This window comes from Daucus carota, chromosome 5 (genome assembly GCF_001625215.2).
Source record: "Daucus carota subsp. sativus chromosome 5, DH1 v3.0, whole genome shotgun sequence".
NCBI classification, from domain to species: domain Eukaryota; kingdom Viridiplantae; phylum Streptophyta; class Magnoliopsida; order Apiales; family Apiaceae; genus Daucus; species Daucus carota.
In genome coordinates, this window is record NC_030385.2 from 41,214,607 (window position 1) to 41,237,200 (window position 22,594).

The following is a 22,594-nucleotide window of genomic DNA, read 5'->3' on the forward strand; positions in this document are numbered from 1 at the left end:
TATATGATAATGAATTGTTATGAGTGTTTTTAGTATTTGAAACTGTTTAACAATATAATATTAATAGACTCCACATTTATAGACTTGTAGTACCAAAAGGAGAGTACCACCAAAAATTAATAGACTCCACGTTTGTAAACTTTTGTAGTACCAAAAGGAGAGTACCAAACCAAAAAATATAACTAAAACCTTGGACTACAAATTATACCCATGTTGGCTTATTATAGTATAGTATAGTATATATTAATTTGTTTTATATTATATTATATTTTATATTAATTAAAGATCAAATAATAGCTTTTATTGTAATTAAATAAATTGAATGATAAATAATATTTTAAAAAATTCATAATACAAAATAAAAAGAATATAATTAAATTGAAATATATGATTAAGACACGTATATTACAAAATATACTTGATTCATGTAATCATCATAATCATGGTAGCCAACCTGTCTGCAAATAACATTCCATTTTCTGTAGTCAATATTCAATACAATGTCAAATATTTTTTTTTACAAGATTAGTATATAATATATATATAGTATTTATTTTTTTTGAAACGGGACAATATATATAGCATTAAAATTTCAGAACGTTAAAAATTTTCTTTTAATTTTAAAAATTAACGTTCATATTAACGTTATATTAATATAACGTTAATAATTCAGACTGCACCTTTCCTTTTCTACACAACGAGAGTCCAACATCAAACATATACAGGGGTACTCGGAAGGGGAAGGACCAAACATCTTCCCCGCTCAAAACACACACACACACACACACACAAGCCTGAGTAACGATGGCAGCTCTATGTGGCAACCATTCTCACTTCCACAAAACTGTAACATTGTTCAGACCCACGCCTTTTCCTCTTCTCTGTCTTCTTTATTACATCCTAATTCACAAATTTGATTACTTTGGTGTTTTTTCGCAGGTAAATCTGCACGAATGGTGGCTATTTTGGGCTGAGGATGAGAATCACGACAAGAAACTCGCGATTGCTGGCTACACTTCCCGAGGGTTTTTCATTTAGCCCTTTATTTTCTTTGTTTCTTTAACTATATTTTAGTCCCAAATCACTTACTTGTGCCACTGTTTCGATTGAATCTGCTTCTACGAATCAAATCTTGTAGTATTTAGACCAGTTTTGCCCTTTCTTTGCGGTGTCCGTTTCAAATTACTTGTCCACTTTTGGGTTTTGGCTATTATGTGGTTAAATTGACTCAACTTCGACCGAATGTAAAATTACTCTTATATATTTTTAAAAATCTGAAAAATACATGTTAAAGTAGATTGTGTGTCCTTTTTTATTCCCCCCCCCCCCCCCCCCCCCCCCCCCCCCCCAAAATTATGTAATATATGTAAATTCCGGTCAAGATTGGGTCAATTTGATCTCAAAAAGGTTAAAACTGGACAAGTATATTAAAATTTAAAATGGAGGGGGTAGTTTTGTAGAGTAAGGCATGTTATGCCGACTCTTATTTGCTGATTTACTGGAAAACTCTTGTAAGACAAGGGATTGTTAAAGAGTGAGAGTTGGTCCTGTACTTGTATAATCAGAATTAAACTTTCAGCATGCATATCATCTTCTTTCTTTTTTTGACAAGTACATATAATTATTCTTACAATCATAATTGTTGGTTGTGTAGGTTGTAAATATCTCTTCTTCCCCACTTTATATGAAGATTGTTAGTAGCTTTGATTCAGCTTATTATACAATGTAAGATGTGTTTAAATATGTACCTCCAGTTTAAGGGCATGCAATTTTTTTCTGCAGTCAACGGCCTTTGAGAGTTTTCTCTTCTTCCCCAATACTTAGGAGACATGATGTCTTCACTCTAGAAACCACAGACGGGATATACGTGACGATCCTTGGTCTTATAAATAAATCTCGCACAGAAGAAAATGGCTTCCCTTCTGAGGTATTCAGATTGTTCAATAGTAGTCCTTGTGTTTCTTTTGGGTAGTGATGAAGTGCAGAAAAGTATTATCTAATATATATATGATCTTGATTATTATGCTTCCTTTTGTTTGCAATTTGATATTTATGTAGTGTCGCATGATTTTATGGTCCAACTGTTTTTCATATTCATCCAGTGCGGTTGGACCAATTTAGAGAAAGTGCCATTAAAGTGTTTGTCTACTTACAATTACACCACACAAGTTCCTTGTGGATTTAAAATAATATGTTACTATATGTATACTTCATTTAATTTCAGGTTTTTAAGTGTTTTTTCTTTGGATTTCCTCCTCACTGGGAAGTGTGTGCTAGACATTATTTGGCTCAAGGCTTTCCTGAGAATGACATCTCAAGAGGTAACTGAAGATTTTCGCTAGTATGAACTGGAGATTATAAATAATTTTAAATTTGTTTTGAGTGATTAATATGTACTTTTCCTATAAATAATTTTGATGATTGTACAAATTTTGAGGCACAACTGAAGAAAAGACTTACAGTAATGTCCCTAGTGGTAAATGATGATTTTCACTAGTCAATTTTAATTTAGGAGGCTGAACATAGTTACCTTTTGTTTAAATGAGTTATATACTATCGAATATTATCCCTCAAACTAGGTAAAATTTTATTTATATTATCTGTTTAATGATTATTTGCAGAGGGTGCACATATATCTTTTGTTTGAATTATATATTGTTTAAAATTATCTTTCACGATATGTAGAATCCTTTCTTTTTTCATGTTTGGTTATTGTATTTAGAGGATGCTAGCTTGGACGGTTGCAGCTCTGCAAGTGAACAAATAAATGTGTTTACCAGGACTGAAGCTAGTGTCAGTGTTGCCAATTCAAACTTAGCACTGGATCAAGACCATATAGCATGTATGATTCGAGAAGGCTCAAAGGATCATAATGAAGCTGTCAGGATCCTTACCAGGGCCCATGCAGCGAAGGACACAGACCAGAGGAAAACCCTTGATGTTGAAAAAGAAAGCATAATGAAGGAAAATACAGCTAGCAAAGAAGCTAGTGTTAGTGTTGCCAATTTAAACGTAGTACTGGATGAAGAACATATAGCATGTATGATTCGAGAAGGCTTAAAGGATCATAATGAAGCTGTCGGGTCTGCTGCGAAGGACACAGACCAGAGGAAAACCCCGGATGTTGAAAAAGAAAGCATAATGACGGCAAATACAGCTAGCAAAGAAGCAAGCACAACAGGGAAAAAGACTTGCACTGATGCCTCAAGAAGGTTCACGGAAAGTTCAAAGATGTCTGACAAAGCTGTTAAATGTCGTACTAGGTCAGGTGGTGCAAGGAACACAGATCGCAGGAGAACTGCAACTGTTAAGAAGGAAAATCATTTAATAGAAAAAGCAGCTTCAAAGGAAACAAGCACAGGCGAAAAGAATACCAAAAGAGAATTAACATATTTAGTAAGCTATTCTATGCATATACAACTTGCTGTCTTTTTTAAATTAAGATATGTTCATATGTTATTATTAATGCTAATGCCATACTATTACGCATGCTTTAAGTATGTGCTATCATTTTAGTTTGACAACAAGAACTTTTAAGACTTAGGCCCCATTTGTTTACTGCTTAATGATGCTTAATGAGCTTAACTGACCGATTAATCTCATTTGCCAACCTTTTTTCACAGAGCTGAGCGAAACATATTATGCTGACTCATTCCTGCTTGAAGTTCTGTCTTATCAATTCAGCTGTGTACATCTACCTAGAATTAGCATGGTTTAAACTTATTTACTTATTCAGGTAGATAATAAATAGATTAATAGCTTTAGAAAAATATAAATGGATGCTAATTTTGCAGCTTTATAGCGTGCAAAAAAGTGTTTTTACAATTTATGAATTAGTTATTATTTATTTGCATGAAGCTTAAAAGATTTTTTCATTATTTATTTGTTTATTTAATAAAGATTTTTTTAATAATTTTCTTAGTTGAACTAATTAATTAATGAAAAAATTTGGAAATAAAACCATTCAGATATTATTGAAATTTATATGTCAAATGATATTTATTATTCAGCATTCAGATATTTTATTGATTCAGATATATTATTCAATCAGATATAACTAGTTCAGATTTGCCAAATGACCCCTAGTACGTGTAGGTCTGAAGCTAATAAACTGCGGTGTGCTAGTGCATGGCTAAGCTACATGATCATTGTTTATTTAAAATGCAACTATTGGCAACTTGGATTTTGTATTGTTGGAGTTTATGAAATGTCTTTTTAATGGATTGTTTAATCACTGTTGTGTGCTTCCCTGTGTGCATGGATTAGTGGTAGGTTTTAAGCTTGATAATAATTCAAACCACATGCCAATTGAATCTCTGATAAACTGCCTGAATGTCTGATTACTTGTGCTGGTTCCAGTTTGTGGTTTCCTTTGTATTGGTGATAATTAATTATACCAAAATATTGTTTTCCATGTTTTCCACTTTGTTTCTAAATTCTATAGTACTAGAATGTTCGTCCACATGGAGTGTTTGGGGGATAAAGGATAAATTACGATTACCATCTCTTAGACATGTGCAATTTTCATTACAGTTTCATGCAAATTGATGGACGTAGTTGACTACTTTTATGAAAAATTTTCAGTAAACATCTAAAAAATTATAAAATTTTCATTTAATTACTTGTACTAAAAAATAAAAGGCACACGTATGTAGATACCAAAAATTTATAATACTAATTACTAAATGGTTCATATAAGTATATAAAGTTAATAACCTGGAGTATCCATTTTTGTGCAAGGGGTTTTACTGAATTTCTTACAGATTATGAAGAACTTCTACGATGACCTGTTGTGCATCTGTTCTTCATGAACTTATCCAAATTTATTGCCATGTGTGACATATACTGATGTTCATTGCTATTCTTGCTTGCTTTACCTAAATCTCTTTTACTTTCTTGTGCTGATCTAGGGAAGTCCGGTGACCCCTAAAGCTGATATAAAAACATCTATTATGTCACCAGAATTGTCGAGTGTAAAACGGTCGAGATCAGGTTAGTTGGTTCCAGTTCAAGAATTGGCTCCTTCCCCACCCTGCTCTTTACTAGTCCATTTCAGTGCAAGTTGACAATAAAACAGATAGGGGAATCTGATTTTGTGCATATATATATATATATGTCATATGTTTTTCCAGCAATACCTATGTGTTTGAATACTTCACTTCAATTTTCCTCTAGCCTTTATCTTTCTGCTTAATGTTGTGTCTGCAGGAAGAATACTTCTTCCAACCTTGGAATACTGGCGTAATCAAACTGCTATATATGACGCGGTATGTGCTGATTAGGTTTATGCATCACTATTTATATATTAGTTCGGGAGACCAACTTAAGCTCTGCAGTATGCATATATTGCTCAGAACAAAGATGACCATAGACAAGTGTTCTGTTGTCTAGGTGTAAGTAGAAAAAGTCTTATTTAGCTCATTAGCAAGCAACGGGCTTATTAGAGGAATTTAGTTAACATATAAAAGTTTGTAAAATGTTCTAGTGTCTGATTTATAAAATAATAGGTAATACAGAACGTTTAGCAAAATTCTAGTGCCTAATCTCTTATAAAGTGTACTACAGGTTCTGCGGTCCACTTTAGCACTTATGATTCTTTTAATTCCAACAGAGTTTGTATTCTTTTTTCATTTAACAATGACAAAATAAACTAGTATCCCCAACGTTGACTACTTTTGTTTCATAAATGCCTCTCACTCCTTTCTTCCTCGGCCCATTTTGTGTTGGTCCATCCCTCTACTGTGAGATCCTCCTTATTACTGCCGGCTTATTGTTTATCCCTTGGAATATAAATTTTCTATTTGAATTTGTGGGATGTTTTTCAATTCCAGATTCCTATATTTTTTAAGCTTTGACGTTTTTTGATGTCATCCACAACTTGCTGCTGCCGCTTTAAAAACTTCCAAAAAGGGCATAGCTTTATTGTCTTAAAAAATCACAAAAGAACTTGACATCAACCATTTACTCTCTCTCTCTACACACACACACACACATATAAATGGTTTTACTACAATACAAACCAAATTAGCCTACAAACTAAAAACCACTGGGTACACTCCCAATTTTACTGTACCCCCTCCATAATTGCTAACTACACTCCACTACAATACTACATGACTTCATATTTATTCTTTTTAGTTTCTGGGGGGCACTGTTGACGGGGCAGCAGGCCCAGTGCTGACGTGGCGGGGCCTGATTGTTGGTCTAGGTGGGCCCCCAATGCGACGTGCTAGATGACGTGGCGTCTGGGTTGGTCCCATTGCTGATGTGGCATTTGGGTAGAAAGTGTAAGTTTTGGAAAATTGATGTGCCAACTAGGGGGGTGCATATTGTAAGTTTTGAAAAGTACAAGGAGATCTTTGATCAATTTAAAACTAGTTTTTAGGTTTTTAGCTTAATATTGGTTTGTATTTGATCATCTCCCTTATATATATTTGTATGTATATCAGTATATGTATACACACACACACACAAAAACATATATGTATATATATGTGTGTGTGTATATATATCCCTATATAGGGGAGGGTTCTGGTACAAACTTACAAACTTACAAACTTTTTTTGTTCAACACATATATAACTTGAGTTCAACATTTTTTATGATATTTTGTTGAACATCGATTAAAATTGTGTTGGAGAAGTACATAAACAAATTTTTCAATGTAAAAACTAAGTTAAACCTATTATATAACCAATATTTATATTTCTAGACCCTACCCAAACCCCAGAGGTATAGTTTAAGCATCTCTATAAACGTATTCAACACAATGATAACTAATGTTCTACACCCAATGTTGAACCCCAGTTACAAATGTGTTGAATGCATGATTTATCTATGCGTTATTTTTAAAATTGTGACGTTTTTTCAATAATTTTGAACATAAATACTTTCTATAACTAAGGATTAACAGGTTGGAAGAATAAAAAAAATTCAAAAAAAAAGTTTGTAAGTTTGTAACTTAAAAAAGTTTTTATTTGATCCTATCCCTATATATATATATATATAATTTTATTATATCTGTTTCCACCCTGGTCCAAGTTAATGTAATTATATGAAAAAATATTTACACGTTGAGATTGTCATTTCTTTTAGCTCAACCTCGAGACCTTGACGAAGTAAAAGAACGTTAGATAAGATTTTTGAGTTCTGGAATTCTGATCGTACTTCTACTGGTTGTCACAAGATTATGTAGCTGGGAGCTGGCATATGTTTGTTTGATGATTTTGTTCGTTTAACTTTTCTGTGGCCTAAAGTAGTTCATTTTGGAGCAATTAATTAATAAGAGTTGCCTAACTCTGTATTAGACACTATTAGTTGTTTCAATAAAGTTTCTTTTGATAAACATATGTAACATCTATAGTGAACAACTTTTTTCTTTCTTTCTTTCTAGTAAACACATATCCAAATCAGAAACAGGCAAGCCTTTTTTTTTTTTTTATGTGATTTTGATTTCCTGAATTGCAGGAACATCAAGTTATAGGAATCAAAGATAGCATTCCATGTACAGGTTTGATAACTATTTCATTTAACTTGTATATTGTAGTTCATAGTTTATCTTCACATTCTTACCATTATAGCCAATTTCATCTAGCTCATGCCAGTGACAATTTCATTAGTAAAATTTATAAGTTTGTAGAGCAAGGGCAAACCCAGCAGTGATCCAAAGATCCAAATTTGGGGCAGATTATCCCAAATTCTCTTCCAGCAGTGATCCAAAAAGTGATCCAAATTTGGATCAGTGAATAGTACTGATCCAAATTTGGATCACCACTGTTCACTGATCCAAATTTGGATCACTTACTTTATTATAAAATAATGATTTTGTTATTTTTATATCTTTCGTTTATCGAGTTTAAAATGAATTTATGATTATTAATATTTAATTGATAATAGTTTATAATTAATAATTAATAAAATTAATGTTTTAGTAAAAAATTAGAATAATAGGAGAGAAAATTTCATTGAAATTAAAAAAAAAAAGTACATTACATGCATAAAATAAAAAATACATAAAATGCATAAAAAAATTACAATACCAGGAAATGACTAGAAAACAGTACGATAAATATAAAATTTGATTTAGTCGAACCGATTATTTTTGTTTCCTCCGAGATAATCAATTTATTGTCCGTAGCTATTCATATCATTTGGAAATCCTTGACCTTCATCTTCATTTCCTTGATTTTGAGATACTTTGATCGATTTTAAAAAAAATAATTAAATTAATCAATTAAATATAATATGAGTAGTTAATAATGATTAAAAATTAAATTTAAGATTAAATAGTTTAATATAAAATTCATGTAATATAATATACAAAAAGTAATTTGGATCACGCTGCTGGAGTTGGTCAGAAATTTGGATCAGAATTTGGATCAGTTGGTGATCCAAATTTGGATTTTTGGATCACAACTGCTGGAGATGGCCTAAGAGTTCAAAATTTGCATAACTTTGTTAAATAATTATGCTAGATATATGCCTGCTATATCAAAACTTACAGAACTATCTTGTTTTCTAGACAGTTACTATATCTATGCTATTGTTCTGTAATATGCAAGCATGATGATTACTTGTAAGTATCCACAGCTGAGGTTAGACATGAACCAAAGAGATCTGAAGGAAGGGCACGAAGTAAAAAACATCCTAATGCTGCAACGGAGAAATTGACACGTGAACCGAAAAGACCTGTAGGGAGGCCACAAAGTAAAATAGATCCCAATGCTGCAACGGAGAAATTGACACATGAACCGAAAAGACCTGTAGGGAGGCTAAGAAAAAATCTTGCTGCTGCAAAGGAGTTCAAGAGTTCAAGGAGGAGATGAATTAACATTCGTCCCAAACTGATAACAAATATCTAGACGTAAGTATATATTTGATTGACGTTTAACACAAACATACTGCTGTAATTACCGTGACCTCTACTCTAATTTGTTTGCTTTATGTTGCCAAAGCACGCACCTGCAAGAACTGGAATCTTATATGCAGATAGAGGCACAACTTAGTGCTGGAGATCCGTTTGGTGCAGATAATGGAGATGTTTTAGTGCTATATTAGTTAACCTTTGAAGATGAATCAAGTGGCAGACTCACTATTTCTTTTTCTCGAGGAGGGTTTGTTATGTGGTTTTGGTGCAACTTTGTTGATCTTTTGACTGTAAAGTTTTAGAGTTGCAGTCCCAAACTGACTTTTTTTTCCAGAAAGGAGTCATTATTTCAAGATAAAAAAGTATATATTTATATATATTTCCTAAAAAAATACTAATGTTATTAAATAAAGAAAGTAAAATTTAAATTCCTTTTTCATAAAGCAAATTTTGAAAAAAAAACAGCTTACCAGGACTATGTTTTGAACACCACAAAAAGCTCAACATTCATTTCTCAAATTTAATTATCTTTTTCACAATTAAAAAACACATGATGTAGTTATGTTTTCAACGTATTCAGGTTGAGAATGTGTCTTTTCAAGTAATAAAATAAGTTATTTTTATATATTGTTATGCTTTGACCTTTTTAGAGCATCTCCAACCATCTAAAGCGTTGGCTAAAAGATGAGTTGGCTTACTTAAAATAAAAAAATTTAGCCAACAGCTCCAAAAACTCAACTCCAACCATACTCACCTGTTGTCTATAAATTTAGCCAACCTCCTATGGATGGCTAAATTTGTCGAACCTCTACAGGTCTGTAAGAAAATCTGTAGGAAGATTGTACATCATTTATTACCATATTGAACTGATATACTCTATTTTAACAATTCAAAATATTAATAACAGACTATTTTTAAATTATAGCCAACCAATATAGCCAGTACCGTTGAAGCAAAATGTCTTACAGGTTCAGCAAATTTTACATAATGTCTTGCAGGTCCAATTTAGCCAACGATTATAGTCAACGCCGTTGGAGATGCTCTTAGGCGAGTGCTCGCGAGTGATTTGAAATTGGTATTTGGTAATTTGGTATGCTAGTAGAGAAAGTATTGATGATAATGATTTTGATAACAAAATTTACAGAAATTGAAAACCAGTTTTTCCTGAAAAAATTGGAGGACTGCTTTTTGTAATAGCAGCTTTTGAAGTTCAAAGTGATGTTTAAGAAAACATACTTTATCCGATAGTTTTCCACTACTTTTCGGAATTAAGCCGTCGGTGATGCCGAACACGACCTTCAATGTCATAGCATGATATAACAATTATCACCTCCGGTTCGAAAACATATGCATTAGATTTTTTTTTTTTTTTTTTTTTTGTCATTCTAAGTACGTTGATAGCATCGTTAAAATTGTCAATTTTATTATTTTCAAATTTTTTATTAATTTTTTATTTTAGTTTTTCTTTAAAAATATCGATCGTAATATGCATTCAAAAAATTAGAAATGTGACTTATGATAAACTGAAAGGTTAAAATATCAATTTGAATAATTTTAAATTATTAATGACTTATGAGTTATTATAAATTTAAAAATAAAAATAAAATAATATATAAATATTTCTACTGTTTCTAATTTTAAATCTGACTTATTAATCCCGTAACTTTTATTTTTGAAGGAATATTAATCTCATAACTTACATAAACAGTCGCGTCGAACAAACAAAATACAGAAACAATCAGTCATTAATTCATTCTTCTTGGAGTCATTAATTCATTCTTCTTGGAGATAAAATCACGTGATTTATTGAAGATGATATTTACACATATTTCGTTATTTTCGCTTCCGCTGCAAACAGTTTGAGTTATCGACGAGTCCCATAACTTAAAACCAAAACAAACATCCTCCCATATTTGAAAACAGATGGGGTAACAAGGACCAATACGCGTTTTTAGTTAAAAATTTCTGGATACGGATACACCAATAACGGACCCCGCCCAGCAATTTTTGCACCTAGGACTCTTAGGAGCAAGATTGGAATTTGTACTTTCCAAAACCAAAACAACTATAAATGCAAAACAAGAAGCTTTAAATGGAGTAACGCGCACACACTCATTGCAAATTCTGTAGCCATAACTCTAACGCGTACGGTAAAAAAGGCCAAATCGAGTGAGTGGGTCACACATCTGCTTCACTCCATAATTCATTACTCTCACACTTCTCAACACTCTCATTAAACCATCTTTCATTTATCTATTCAAATCGAACCAAAAATTAAACAATTCTTCACCTATACACACAGCTTCTGTGTGTATATCTCTGCCTCTGCCGGCGATTCAATTACTGTTTTATCAATGTGTGCACTGTCTTTCTAGAATCTTCTATTGCCGATCATGATTCGCAGCACGGTGAGTCCCGAGATCGTCTCCTCCAGCGACGACAATGCCGCCGCCGGCGTGCTTGGGTTCCGATCAATTCGCGATCGCTTCCGCTTTAAACGGAACTCCACCGACAGAGCTAATACTGTCACCGACCGCAAAACGACGCCGTCTTCGTCGTTGCCGGATCGGCGCCGATCTCATCAGCGATCCGTGTTGCGGAAGTTCCTCTTGTTTCCGTTCCGGTGCCGGTCTCTGTTGTATTGCTCTGTTTTGTTTGCGGTGTTCGTATTTGCGCTGGCGTCGTTGATGCTGCAGACGTCGATTATGACGGTGTTTGGGCAGGGGAATGAGAGAGGGAGAGCGGTGAGGAGAAGTTTGAAGTTTGGGAGTTCGTTGGAGTTTGTTCCTTGGCGAATTCAGAAGAGGATTGAGATTGCAGGGGGAGTTGAGCGGTTGAGATATCAGCCTAGGGTTGTTGTTAGGCCGCCTACTCTTGGGATTGTGAGTTCAATCCTATCTGATTTTTTTCACTATACTGCATGATCACTTGTTATAGTACCTGTGAGTTTCTTTAAATTATGGTTCAAGTTATGGAGTTTATATACATGTCAATTTCTGTAAATAAGATTTGTCATAAAACTTCTAGTCTATATATCTGGAATTGTGGCAGATTAAGACCGGATTAAAGTAATGTAGTTAGGAAAATTTGGGAATTGCAAAGCTTTAGTAAATTGCGTTAGATGTGAACTTCCTGTTAGTAAGGATAGGGATTATATGGCACTTTAAGAAGTTAAGCATAGCTGAATTATAAGTTTACCAAAGAATTTTTCACATATCGGAAAAAGTTGTATTACTATTTGCAAAAACATTGCTGAATAGGACTTTAGTCATCTTTAGAAGTTGTCTTGACTTGTCTAATTTGATCACCACTTCTTGGGCTGGCGATAATTCTAATATGGATATGCCTATATCCGAAAATATGAATCTGAATCCAATAATAGTTTTGAAAAAATATCTGAATCTAAATCCGACTGTTAATATTCGATCCGTTATAAGGTATAAGATATTTTTAATTTAAATTTGAAAAATAACTTAATAATTTATATTAGTTGTAAAATAAGAGTCAAAACCCGCATCATTCTACTAGGACCCGACCCGGCCCTATTAGGCCCCACTTAGACCCCGTCTAGGCCCATCTCGGGGTCCATCCCCGGTCCCAAAACCCGCATCATTCTACTTAATCGCATTGGTTTCTATTTAGTTTTTATTCTAGTAGTTTCTATTGGAGTAGGACCCTATATATATATATATTGGATTTAATATTCAATTATTAGAGGACCTTGATGAATTTATTGGAATATTATTTGCGCTTTCCATAAGGATAGAGGATAATTTGCGCTTGGTCCATCCAAAATTACTTTCTTTATATATTTTGTCCTGCACCAAATTGTTATCAAGAGCTTAGCTTTCTCAATCATCATCTTAATTGGTGAGATATTGGTTTTGTGTTTTAAAGAAAAGGTATTTGTTCATCGAGGTGTTGAAAAATGGGACCTGGTCAGTCAGTCATCCAGGGGCATGGAATATAAAGGGAAAGTCGTAAGAAAAGAACAGTAACTAACACGAAAAGTGGATCACCATTCTCAAATGAAGAATGAAGAATTTTAATGTGAATTTTTTATTTTTTTTGTTAATATTGATAATTTCGAGGTTTCAACATTCTTACACTTGTGCATTACTTTACAACTCTGCCAGTTTTTTTGCATGGTAGTTGTAGTATTATCTGAAATCACTTTCTCATAGTATGATATCTTGCTGCAAAATCAAGAACAAAAGAAATGAAATGGACTGAGTAAAATTTCAAGCTACTTAACTTTTTGTATAACTAGAAAAGGGGATATCTAAGCAAGTTTAGTCCTAAATAGGAAGTGCAAAAATAAACGTCAATCCTTGGAGGTATATCTGATCACGGTTGGCAGCAAATAGTAATTCATTCAAGATGTTCATCTACTATACAATTTTGCATGTTGTTCTGCTCCATGGTTTTGGAATTAGGATTTGAGAACAAATTTAAATAAATAGATTGAGTAAAGTATCAAGCTGCAGAACTTATTGCATAACTGAAAATGTTGATACTAGAGTAAGATCAGGGAGTTCTAATAAAGTAGGAAAATGAAAAAGCAGCATGTCAACATCAATCTTTAGCTATATATTTGATCATAACTTTTTTTTAAAATCCTTTTAACTGAGACCTGGAGTCTATGTTTTCAATTGATATGTAAAGTTTATTCGCAACATGACATCGATGTCTGCCCTGTCATTGAACTGCAATAGTATCATTTGATAAAATATTCTATATGCTAAATCTGTCAACATCCTCCTCTCCTGTGTGTTTGTTTTTCTGTTGTCCCTGATGTGTGTGTGTGTGTTTATATACTTACATACATAATTAGACAAATGCATGTGCATTGCAGACCATAAAACTTCTGTAACTAATAGTGCCTTGTGTTGTTAATTGTAAGATCTTAGGACACATGAAGAGTGATTCCTCAACGCTGATGCTGTTTACTGTGTTGAAGAACTTACAAGGACTTGGGTATATGTTGAAGGTGAGGTTCTTGTCATATCCGCTATATTACATGTGTCCTCTCGTTTTTCCTATTGCAAGCTATATGCTGGTTGCACTCGTAAGATAATATCTCGTCATTTGTGTATTTTATTGGCCTTCTCCACTTTTTGATAATTGTGAATTGATGAAATTAGCTTATATATTGTGCGGTGGATGGGTGACTTTTGATATATATTCTCTTATTACTTATATTTTAATATTTAATTTTTTGTTTATATTTAATTATATCTTTAGATCTATTTGTGTTAGAATCGTAGGTATCAAATTTATTGATAGACTTATGAATGTATGTGAATAGGCCCAAGAGATATATTCAAATTATAATATTTAAAGGTGTTATAATTACCATGGACTTAATCTGATGAAATTCTATCCAATATATAACTAGACTAAAGCATTTAATGTGGTTGTTCGTCAAGGGTAAAATTGTCATATTATTTAATATATTGTTATTAAATGTAATTTCCAATGTATAATCCCTCCCAACTGCCAAAAAAAGTAATGTAAAAAACCTACATATAATTAGACTAAAGCAGTTAATGTGGTCGGTCATCACAGGTAAAATTGTCATATTATTTAATATTTTGTTCATAAATGTAATAACCATGGTTCGATTCAAACTACAAAAAAAGAGTAGCTTGAACAAAGTAACTTAATATTGTGCATGTTTTTTAAAGTAAAAACTGAAGTAGAGAAGTATACAAAATTAATATTCTAATATTTTTATAATATGTTTGTAATAAGATAAAAAAAAATACAAGTATACATTCAGTAAAATTAAATATATAACTACGCAATGACAAATTACTTCTAATAAAATTTAAAGAATCATCAAAAAAAAAAATATATGTCAAAACTTACTTGTGTTTTGCATGGAATACAAGCTAGTAAGTTTTAAAAATAGAAGCCCGTAAATCAACTGAACATAATGTTTCGGCTTTAACAGTATAGTATAGTATAAAAATCTGCGCACGTCCAACTTGGTGTCTTTTGAATTCTCCGATGACAACAGTTTTTTGGCAAAACAATTGTGTATGTCAACAGATTTGGTAATAAATTATCCATTTGGATTACTATCCTTTATTTTAAGTTTTAAACTTAACAAAGACGGATCTTATGGTCCCTATAAATGAGTGCAATAAAAAGGAGTGAAATTATCAGGTAGTGATTGCTTGCTGCAGTCTTTGCACCTTTAATAATAAAATAATCTTGTTGATGAAAGTACCGCTGCATTATACTCTAAAGCTACCATATCTATTTCCTGCCTTTTCATGTTGAATTTATAATTTTAAGCTATTATTTGATACTCAGATTCAAACAACATCTTGTTTTACATCTTCTGTAGAAAAATCAGGTCCTGATTTTACTGAACAGGGAGAAAAATCTGGCTTTGCTGCATTAAAATTTTAATAAGTTATTTAAATGCTCCCTCCATCCCACTTATTTTGTCCACAATTTGATTTCACCTTTTGTTCAATCATGTTAAATAAACTAATAACCGTTATAATTTTTTCAAATACTGAACATAATTAACACTTATGGACGATAGTTTTGGGACAGACGAAATAGAAAATGTGGTCACAATAAATGGGACGAGGAAGTATTTGTTTTCAGAAAAAGTTACATGAAGTTACTGATAGTGTGAAGCAATCCTATTGTATAGCTAACTGTTCTTTCATCAGAAGAATCCGTGTTAAATGTAATATTTGTTGATTGCGTATATTTATATTTTGTGTTTGGTGGATAGTTGAATATGCTTGCTGATGTAGTTTATGCATTTTGATTCATTGGGTTTTTTTTTTTGGCCAATGTCAAATTGCATTTATTTAGATATACGCAACTGAGGATGGTGAAGCACGGCCTATGTGGGATAAGATTGGAATTCAAGTCTTAGTGTTAGGTCCCCAGAATTATGGCCATATTGATTGGACAAGGTATGCATGATCAGTTTTGTGTTGCTTGATCATTGGTTATCTGGATTGACAAGTATCTCCTGTTTATATTTCACCTTTGTTTTGTTGGTGCAGGTTTGAAGGTATTATTGTGGATTCTCTTGAAGCAAACATTTCAAGGTATGATCTGGCTACTGTATGTGCAAACTGCAAGATTGAATTTATCATTCCGCTTCTCTGTCTGGTAGACCATACTAAGAATTATATTTTACGAAAGAGTGCACCACCTTTGTTGACACAATGCCCCCGAGATCATTATGATATTTATTTAAGTATTGCCCCCTCGGAATTTCACCAAGTAATTGTCAACCACACGCTTACACGATAGTTAAATGTTTTTCTTGAAGTAATGGTCCGTTCAAGTGCGCATGTGCTTTAACGTTGGGGTATCTGGTGACACACGCTTCAAGTTAATTTTACGGTAGATTAATAATTTGGGCCCTAGATCTGAGTTCAAGCTCTAAGACATTCTAAATGGGAAGAGATGGGCTGTCATATAAGAGATACATATGAAACTGTCTGTATTTGGTGGTTTAACAGATTGTCAGAATGAAGTAAGCACTGCACAAACATACCGGCTACTGAGATTACTCCCCCCACCCTCTACCCATGTTAACTGCTCAGGTACTGTTTGGGGTTGCTGTTGCAGACAGCAACAGCAGCTTTTTGCTGAAAAGCAGGTGAAAAACTGTTTGGTAAATCTAAAAGCAGCTTTCCCGAACAGTAGCTTTTAGCTGAAAAGCTGCTGTTAGAAAAAGCAGGTCCTCCTATGCTTTTAGAAAAAGCTGCTTTTCAGCTTTTGCAGAATGCTGTTATAAATTTCATTATAAAACCTCACCAAAATCATTATTTTTTTTATATTATAATTCAAAATAAGTAAATATCAAAAAATTACCAAACAGTTATCTGATTTCTACAACAGCACTTATTTTACCAGCACTTTTTCTGACAGCACAGCAATTTTTAACAGCACTCCCAAACAGACCCTCAATATATTATTTAAGACCATTGGAGTTGTGATTTCTTCCTTTTAGATCACTTTTAGATCCTTCATGGGCAACTTTTATACATGATATGCTTCCACCCTTTCTCAAGAGAAAGAATAGGAAAAAAAATGTTGGTATCCATGATTTTATGCTATTTTTGTGTGGTATGATGATTTATATGCTTTGATTTGTGAGTCTTATTTTTATGCAGCCTTATGCAGGAGCCCTTTTGCTCTGTGCCACTTGTATGGATAGTTCAAGATGCAACTCTGGCAAATCGGCTTTCTGTGTATGAGGAAAAGGGGTGGGATCATCTTATTTCATACTGGAAGAATGCCTTTAGTAGAGCTGATGTAGTTCTGTTTCCAGACTTCTCACTGCCGGTAAATTTGACCCATTTTCTCTGGTTTTGTTACACTCCCGAAATGGATTTGTTTAGTGAGACACTAGTATAGTCATTTGATTCTCAGTCCTCATCACTTTATGTATCAGATGTTATATAGTGTGCTTGATACCGGAAACTTCTTTGTGATTCCTGGCGCACCAGTAGATGTGTGGGCAGCAGAAAGCTATAGTAGAACACACTCCAAATCTCAGTTACGCCAGGGCAAAGGATATAGTGAAGAAGATATGCTGGTTCTAATTGTTGGAAGTTCATTTTTCTACAAAGAGCTGTCATGGGATTATGCTGTGTCTATGCATACTATTGGGCCTTTGCTATCAAAATATGCAAGAGTTCAAGATAACGGAGTTTCATTTAAGTTTATATTCTTGTGTGGAAACTCCAGCGATGGATATAATGATGCTTTACAGGTATACAGCAATCGCCTTGAGATTTCAGTTTGTGCAATTTCATGCAGAAAGACGAGAGATGATAATATAGTAATCTAGAGAAAGCAAATTGAAGTATTGAGTAATGTCTTCTTAGATACATTTACTTAATCTACTCTGATATTTGAACGGTTTTTCCCCCTTTTTAAGTGACGATATATTGTGGATTGGGTGGCCAGAACAAGGGAAAAAGATTCATGCTTAGCAATACACACACATTGACTCTTACAGGGGAAACTTGATTAAAGGCTTGATTTTAGCTAGTCTTAGCTATAAATACAGTCAAAACATCTGTATACATATAAATATATAATTTGGATTTCATCTGTTTATGATCAAAATTCGGAAGGTAAGATATTTAAGTTTAAACTTTAAAGTAAGCTGTTAAGATGTACGGCATTGATGGAAAAACACATATCATTACTTAAGTGATCTTCTTATTTGATTCATGAACCGTTAACATATTAGCATCCGTATTATATCTGTGATTGTGAATAAATATGTATTTTTTGATAATTAGGTAGGGTTTCTTATTAACTTGATTAAATGAGGATGTTGAGTATATTACGAAAACAGATATTTAGTTTTTGGAAAATAATTAGCTTGCATGCCAATAGTTTAGTTGTTAGAAGGGTTTCCTTTGTTATTATTTTAATGTTGGCTATATAAACTATTGATATGTTATAATAGAATTAAGGCTTTATGCTTTGAAGTTTGAATTGAATGAGGATTTGATTGTGGAATTTTACTTGTATCTATATTTTGTCATGAACAATTGACATCTTTAACTGATGATTGGCTGTAGGACATTGCTAGTCACATGGGACTTCGTCCTGGATCCGTCAGGCACTATGGGCTAGATGATGACGTAAATGGCCTTTTATTAATGGCTGATATTGTTCTCTATGGTTCTTCTCAAGATGAGCAAGGTTTTCCGCCGCTACTTACACGAGCCATGTCATTCGGAATCCCTGTGGTTGCACCTGATTATCCTGTCATAAAAAAATATGTAAGTTTAGTAACTATTGCAAGCCTAGGAGGTCTCTTCATGTGTTATGTAAGCTCTTTCTCATTGAATGAAATCCTTGACATTTTCAGGTAAATGATGGAGTTCATGCAATGATTTTTGCCAAGCATAAGCCGGATGCAATAGTGACATCTTTCTCCCTTCTAATATCAAATGGGAAACTTTCTAAGTATGCTCATGCCGTTGCTTCCTCTGGAAGGTTGGTTGCTAGGAATATGCTAGCATCAGAATGCATTATTAGATTCGCAAAGCTTTTGGAGAATGTTCTTGCTTTCCCGTCAGATACTCGGCTGCCTGATCAAGTTTCTCAGCTTAAACAGGGCGCCTGGGAGTGGAATATGTTTCAAAAGGGAATAGAAGAAAGTTCTGGCGAGAAAATAGATCTAGACTCGAAGAGCGGTTATACGACAAATTCTGGTGTTTTGTTCAACCTCGAGGAAGAAATGACCGGACATTTTTCTGGAAAGAATTTTTCTGTTGATGAAGCTGATATTGTAGGTGACGATGTTCTAAGTCAGTTAGATTGGGATATTTTGACAGAAATTGAGAACTCTGAAGAAGTTCAGAGACTAGAATCGGAAGAGGTAAGATAATTTGTGTAGTGCCAAAATTGCTAGGATCCCTTTTTCCTTTGTGTTCAAAAATTTGTTTTGGTATTCTGTTTGAAGCAGTTCTCCCTGAGTTTTCAGACCAGCTAAATAATTTTACCTTCTCATGTGTAAATAGATGGAGGAAAGATTGGAGAAACAGTATGGTGTATGGGATGAACTGTATCGTAATGTTCGTAGAGCGGAAAAGGTGAAGGTCAATGAAAGGGATGAAGGTGAGCTAGAAAGAACTGGTCAGCCTGTATGCATTTATGAGATCTACGATGGAGTTGGGGCATGGCCATTTTTGCACCATGGTTCTCTGTACCGTGGATTAAGTCTTGTGAGTTCTTTTGATTACTAAAAGATAATATATCTGCACCCTTTTTCTGTAATTACCACTTTGCTTACCTTAGATAGATCTATCATTTTTTGGTTTAATCCTCTGCCAGAAATTACAGAATCGAAGTTATTGTTTAAGCATTGTTTATGATAATGTACTTGTAGATAAGAACTTGCAAGTTTTCGTAACAGATGTGTATGCACATCTTCGTTTCTTTTCTGTTCATTCTATCTGCCCTTTAGCAGTGGTGGAACCAGAAAGGAGTGCGGAGGGGAATTATTTATATTTATTTCTAATAATTGTTTAATTAATAATTTTTATGAAAAAAAAATCTCAGGACATATAACTGGTGCTCTATGTTTGATCATTGATGTATTTGTTAATTATAAGCTTGTGTATACTCATATATAGAGAGTGAGTCTCATTTTCTTTAATTCTTCAGTCCACAAGAACTCGAAGATCGAGATCAGATGATGTGGATGCAGTTAGCCGGCTTCCCCTCTTGAATGACACATTTTATCGGGATATTCTTTGTGAGATTGGAGGCATGTTTGCCATTGCCAATAGTGTGGATAATATTCATAGGAGGCCTTGGATTGGATATCAGTCATGGCGTGCCTCTGCTATGAAGGTATGTCTCATGTTGATTTGATTCTAAACAACTGTTAGTGGACAGAGTGTCTCGCTTAGAATTTTTAAAATCTTAATTAATTTAAGTTCTTGAATATTTTGCTGGTGAAAATTTAGTGCCTTCATTGTTTTGAGCATCTGTGTATGTGTGTGTGTACATGTTCTTGTATCTGGAAAAATCTTATTTCTGTATATTTTCAGGCCTCCCTATCTTCTGATGCTGAAAAGGCTCTCGAAGAAACAATAAAAATGAATCCTAAGGGAGATATCATATATTTTTGGGCACGGATGGACATAAATGATGGACTTACAGGAAGCAATGCTATGCTTACTTTTTGGTCCATGTGTGATGCATTAAATGGAGGAAACTGCAGGCAAGTCTTACTAGTTAAGTCAATACTGCTATATGACATACATTTCAACATCAGTTCAGGCATTGTCAAATTTGGCATTAATTGAATCTATTTAGGTTTTGAAGTTGGCAAGTCCCTTCATTTTGCAGGCAATTTTTTACATTCCGTAGTTTTCCCAAGTATAACCGTTTGTAGTTTTCTCAAGAATGCTCTATACCAGTTTCCATATTACTAAGTGATAATTCTCAATATATATATAGTATGTATTAAGTTAAATTTTGTATACAGAACTGCCTTTGATGATGCATTTCGGCGGATGTATGCATTGCCATCACATGTTGAAGCCCTTCCACCTATGCCAGAAGATGGTGGGTACTGGTCTGCCTTGCACAGCTGGGTTATGCCTACCCCTTCATTTGTGGAGTTCGTAATGTTTTCCAGGTATGTGAAAATAAGTGATCTGTAGCTCTACCATATATTGCAACTGTTTGGTCCTATCTAAAATATTGGCATCAAAGGGAATTAATTGAACTATATGTTTTAACTTTTCTATTATGCGCTGGACTATAGGATGTTTGCTGATTCACTTGATATATCAAACAATATTTCTAGCAAAACCAGCCGATGTTTTCTGGGGGTCTCAGTGGTTGAGGTATGTCCAGTAACAGTAACAGCTCCGATGTTGTGATATAAATGATGAGCAACGCCGAAATATTTTAATATCATTTTACTATGGGTTTTTTACCTGCCAGAAAAAGCATTGCTACTGCCGTGTATTGGAAATCTTGGTCAATGTCTGGGCTTATCACAGTGGTAGGATAATGGCGTACATCAATCCAGAAACCGGTTTGTTGGCAGAACAACACCCTGTTGAACAAAGAAAACCATTTATGTGGGCAAAGTACTTCAATGTCACTCTATTGAAAAGCATGGACGAAGACCTGGCCGAGGCTGCAGATGATGGGGACCATCCAAGCAAGATGTGGTTATGGCCATTAACAGGGGAAGTTTATTGGCAAGGTGTATATGAAAGAGAGAGGGAAGAAAGATATAGATTAAAGATGGACAAGAAAAGAAAAACAAAAGAGAAACTTATAGAGAGAATGAAATATGGTTACAAGCAGAAGTCTCTTGGAGGGTAGGATTAAATGAAGCTTGATTCCTACAATTCGGGTACAGTTGTGTACACTCGAGATGACTTGGCAAGTTGACTCTTACTGATAAACAGGTTGTTCATTCTTTCTGATGACATTGACACACCTATACTGATTGGAGTCCTGACAATATGTTTCTGAAAGTTGTGGTTAATACAACGCATAATCTGATTGAACGGAAATGGAGGGAAAAATGAGTCAGCTGGCAGTTCCTTGCTAGATTATCATAGCCCTTATACTACATTTTTTGAAGCGGCCAGAAAGGATAGAGTTGAGTGGTGCTCCTTGCAAGGTTTTTTAGTGCCAAATTTTTTGGTAGATGCAATTAACACTTAGAATTGTATTCTCAATCCTGTGTATATTACACAATAATAGAATAATAGATGCAGCTTTTGGTGACCGTCATACCGAGATCTGGGTCTTTTTACATATTCTCTACAGATTTCTTTGCCAAGCAAGTAATGATTGTTCAATTTTCTAGGTGATTTTTTAGATGTCATGACAGGATGTCCCCAACTACATCCCGTGTCAGATTTCAACAAATTATTACAATATGATAAAAATCTGAAATCTGACACAAGTAAATCATACAAACGTTATTGTTTTATTGCCGCTGGTGCAACTGGAGCAACGAAACAATTTGACGGTTAGCACCTCTGATAGGAGAACAATGTCCCAAATTAAATATCAAACCACGATACTAGATATTAAGGAAATTTCCTATTTGCTCTCTTGGTTTTTAAAACTAGACATAATATCAAGCCACAATACTAGATATTAAAGAAATTGCCTATTTGCTCTTTTGCTTGTTAATACTTATATTATTAAATATATTCTTAATAATTATTTATCTTG

General features: G+C 33.7%; 2 protein-coding genes across 5 annotated transcripts; both read left to right on the plus strand.

Annotated features, from left to right (window-relative positions):
• The first annotated feature begins 683 nt into the window (after nt 1–683).
• Nucleotides 684–9,241, plus strand: LOC108223830 (kinetochore-associated protein KNL-2 homolog). 2 transcript variants are annotated; one of them, XM_017398262.2, is made up of 10 exons: nt 684–846; nt 940–1,025; nt 1,783–1,927; nt 2,225–2,321; nt 2,723–3,396; nt 4,911–4,992; nt 5,209–5,267; nt 7,468–7,510; nt 8,590–8,863; nt 8,955–9,241. In XM_017398262.2, the coding sequence occupies exons 1-9, from the start codon at nt 805–807 to the stop codon at nt 8,823–8,825; spliced, it is 1,464 nt and encodes a 487-aa protein (XP_017253751.1). In that variant the 5' UTR covers nt 684–804; the 3' UTR covers nt 8,826–8,863; nt 8,955–9,241. The 2 variants fall into 2 exon arrangements, with proteins under 2 accessions (XP_017253751.1, XP_063950400.1); XM_064094330.1 differs by having other exon boundaries at nt 2,225–2,320; nt 2,794–3,396; nt 8,955–9,183.
• Nucleotides 9,242–11,050: 1,809 nt separating this feature from the next.
• LOC108223192 (uncharacterized) lies at nt 11,051–22,197 on the plus strand. Of its 3 annotated transcripts, none has more exons than XM_017397313.2 (14): nt 11,051–11,748; nt 13,770–13,856; nt 15,707–15,810; nt 15,904–15,948; nt 17,026–17,197; nt 17,307–17,627; nt 18,451–18,654; nt 18,744–19,256; nt 19,399–19,602; nt 20,045–20,233; nt 20,434–20,606; nt 20,874–21,026; nt 21,156–21,237; nt 21,338–22,197. In XM_017397313.2, the coding sequence occupies exons 1-14, from the start codon at nt 11,260–11,262 to the stop codon at nt 21,725–21,727; spliced, it is 3,126 nt and encodes a 1,041-aa protein (XP_017252802.2). In that variant the 5' UTR covers nt 11,051–11,259; the 3' UTR covers nt 21,728–22,197. The 3 variants fall into 3 exon arrangements, with proteins under 3 accessions (XP_017252802.2, XP_063949295.1, XP_017252803.2); XM_017397314.2 differs by having other exon boundaries at nt 11,609–11,748; nt 13,777–13,856; XM_064093225.1 differs by lacking the exons at nt 21,156–21,237; nt 21,338–22,197 and having other exon boundaries at nt 11,119–11,748; nt 20,434–20,619; nt 20,874–21,020.
• The last annotated feature ends 397 nt before the right edge of the window (nt 22,198–22,594 follow it).

Coding starts and splice junctions, on each gene's coding strand:
- LOC108223830 (XM_017398262.2), top strand. CDS start 805: ATGGCAGCTCTATGTGGCAACCATTCTCACTTCCACAAAACT. Junction 1,928..2,224: donor AAAATGGCTTCCCTTCTGAG/GTATTCAGATTG, acceptor ATTTAATTTCAG/GTTTTTAAGTGTTTTTTCTT. Junction 4,993..5,208: donor TGTAAAACGGTCGAGATCAG/GTTAGTTGGTTC, acceptor TTGTGTCTGCAG/GAAGAATACTTCTTCCAACC.
- LOC108223192 (XM_017397313.2), top strand. CDS start 11,260: ATGATTCGCAGCACGGTGAGTCCCGAGATCGTCTCCTCCAGCGACGAC. Junction 15,949..17,025: donor CTTGAAGCAAACATTTCAAG/GTATGATCTGGC, acceptor ATTTTTATGCAG/CCTTATGCAGGAGCCCTTTT. Junction 17,628..18,450: donor GATATAATGATGCTTTACAG/GTATACAGCAAT, acceptor GATTGGCTGTAG/GACATTGCTAGTCACATGGG.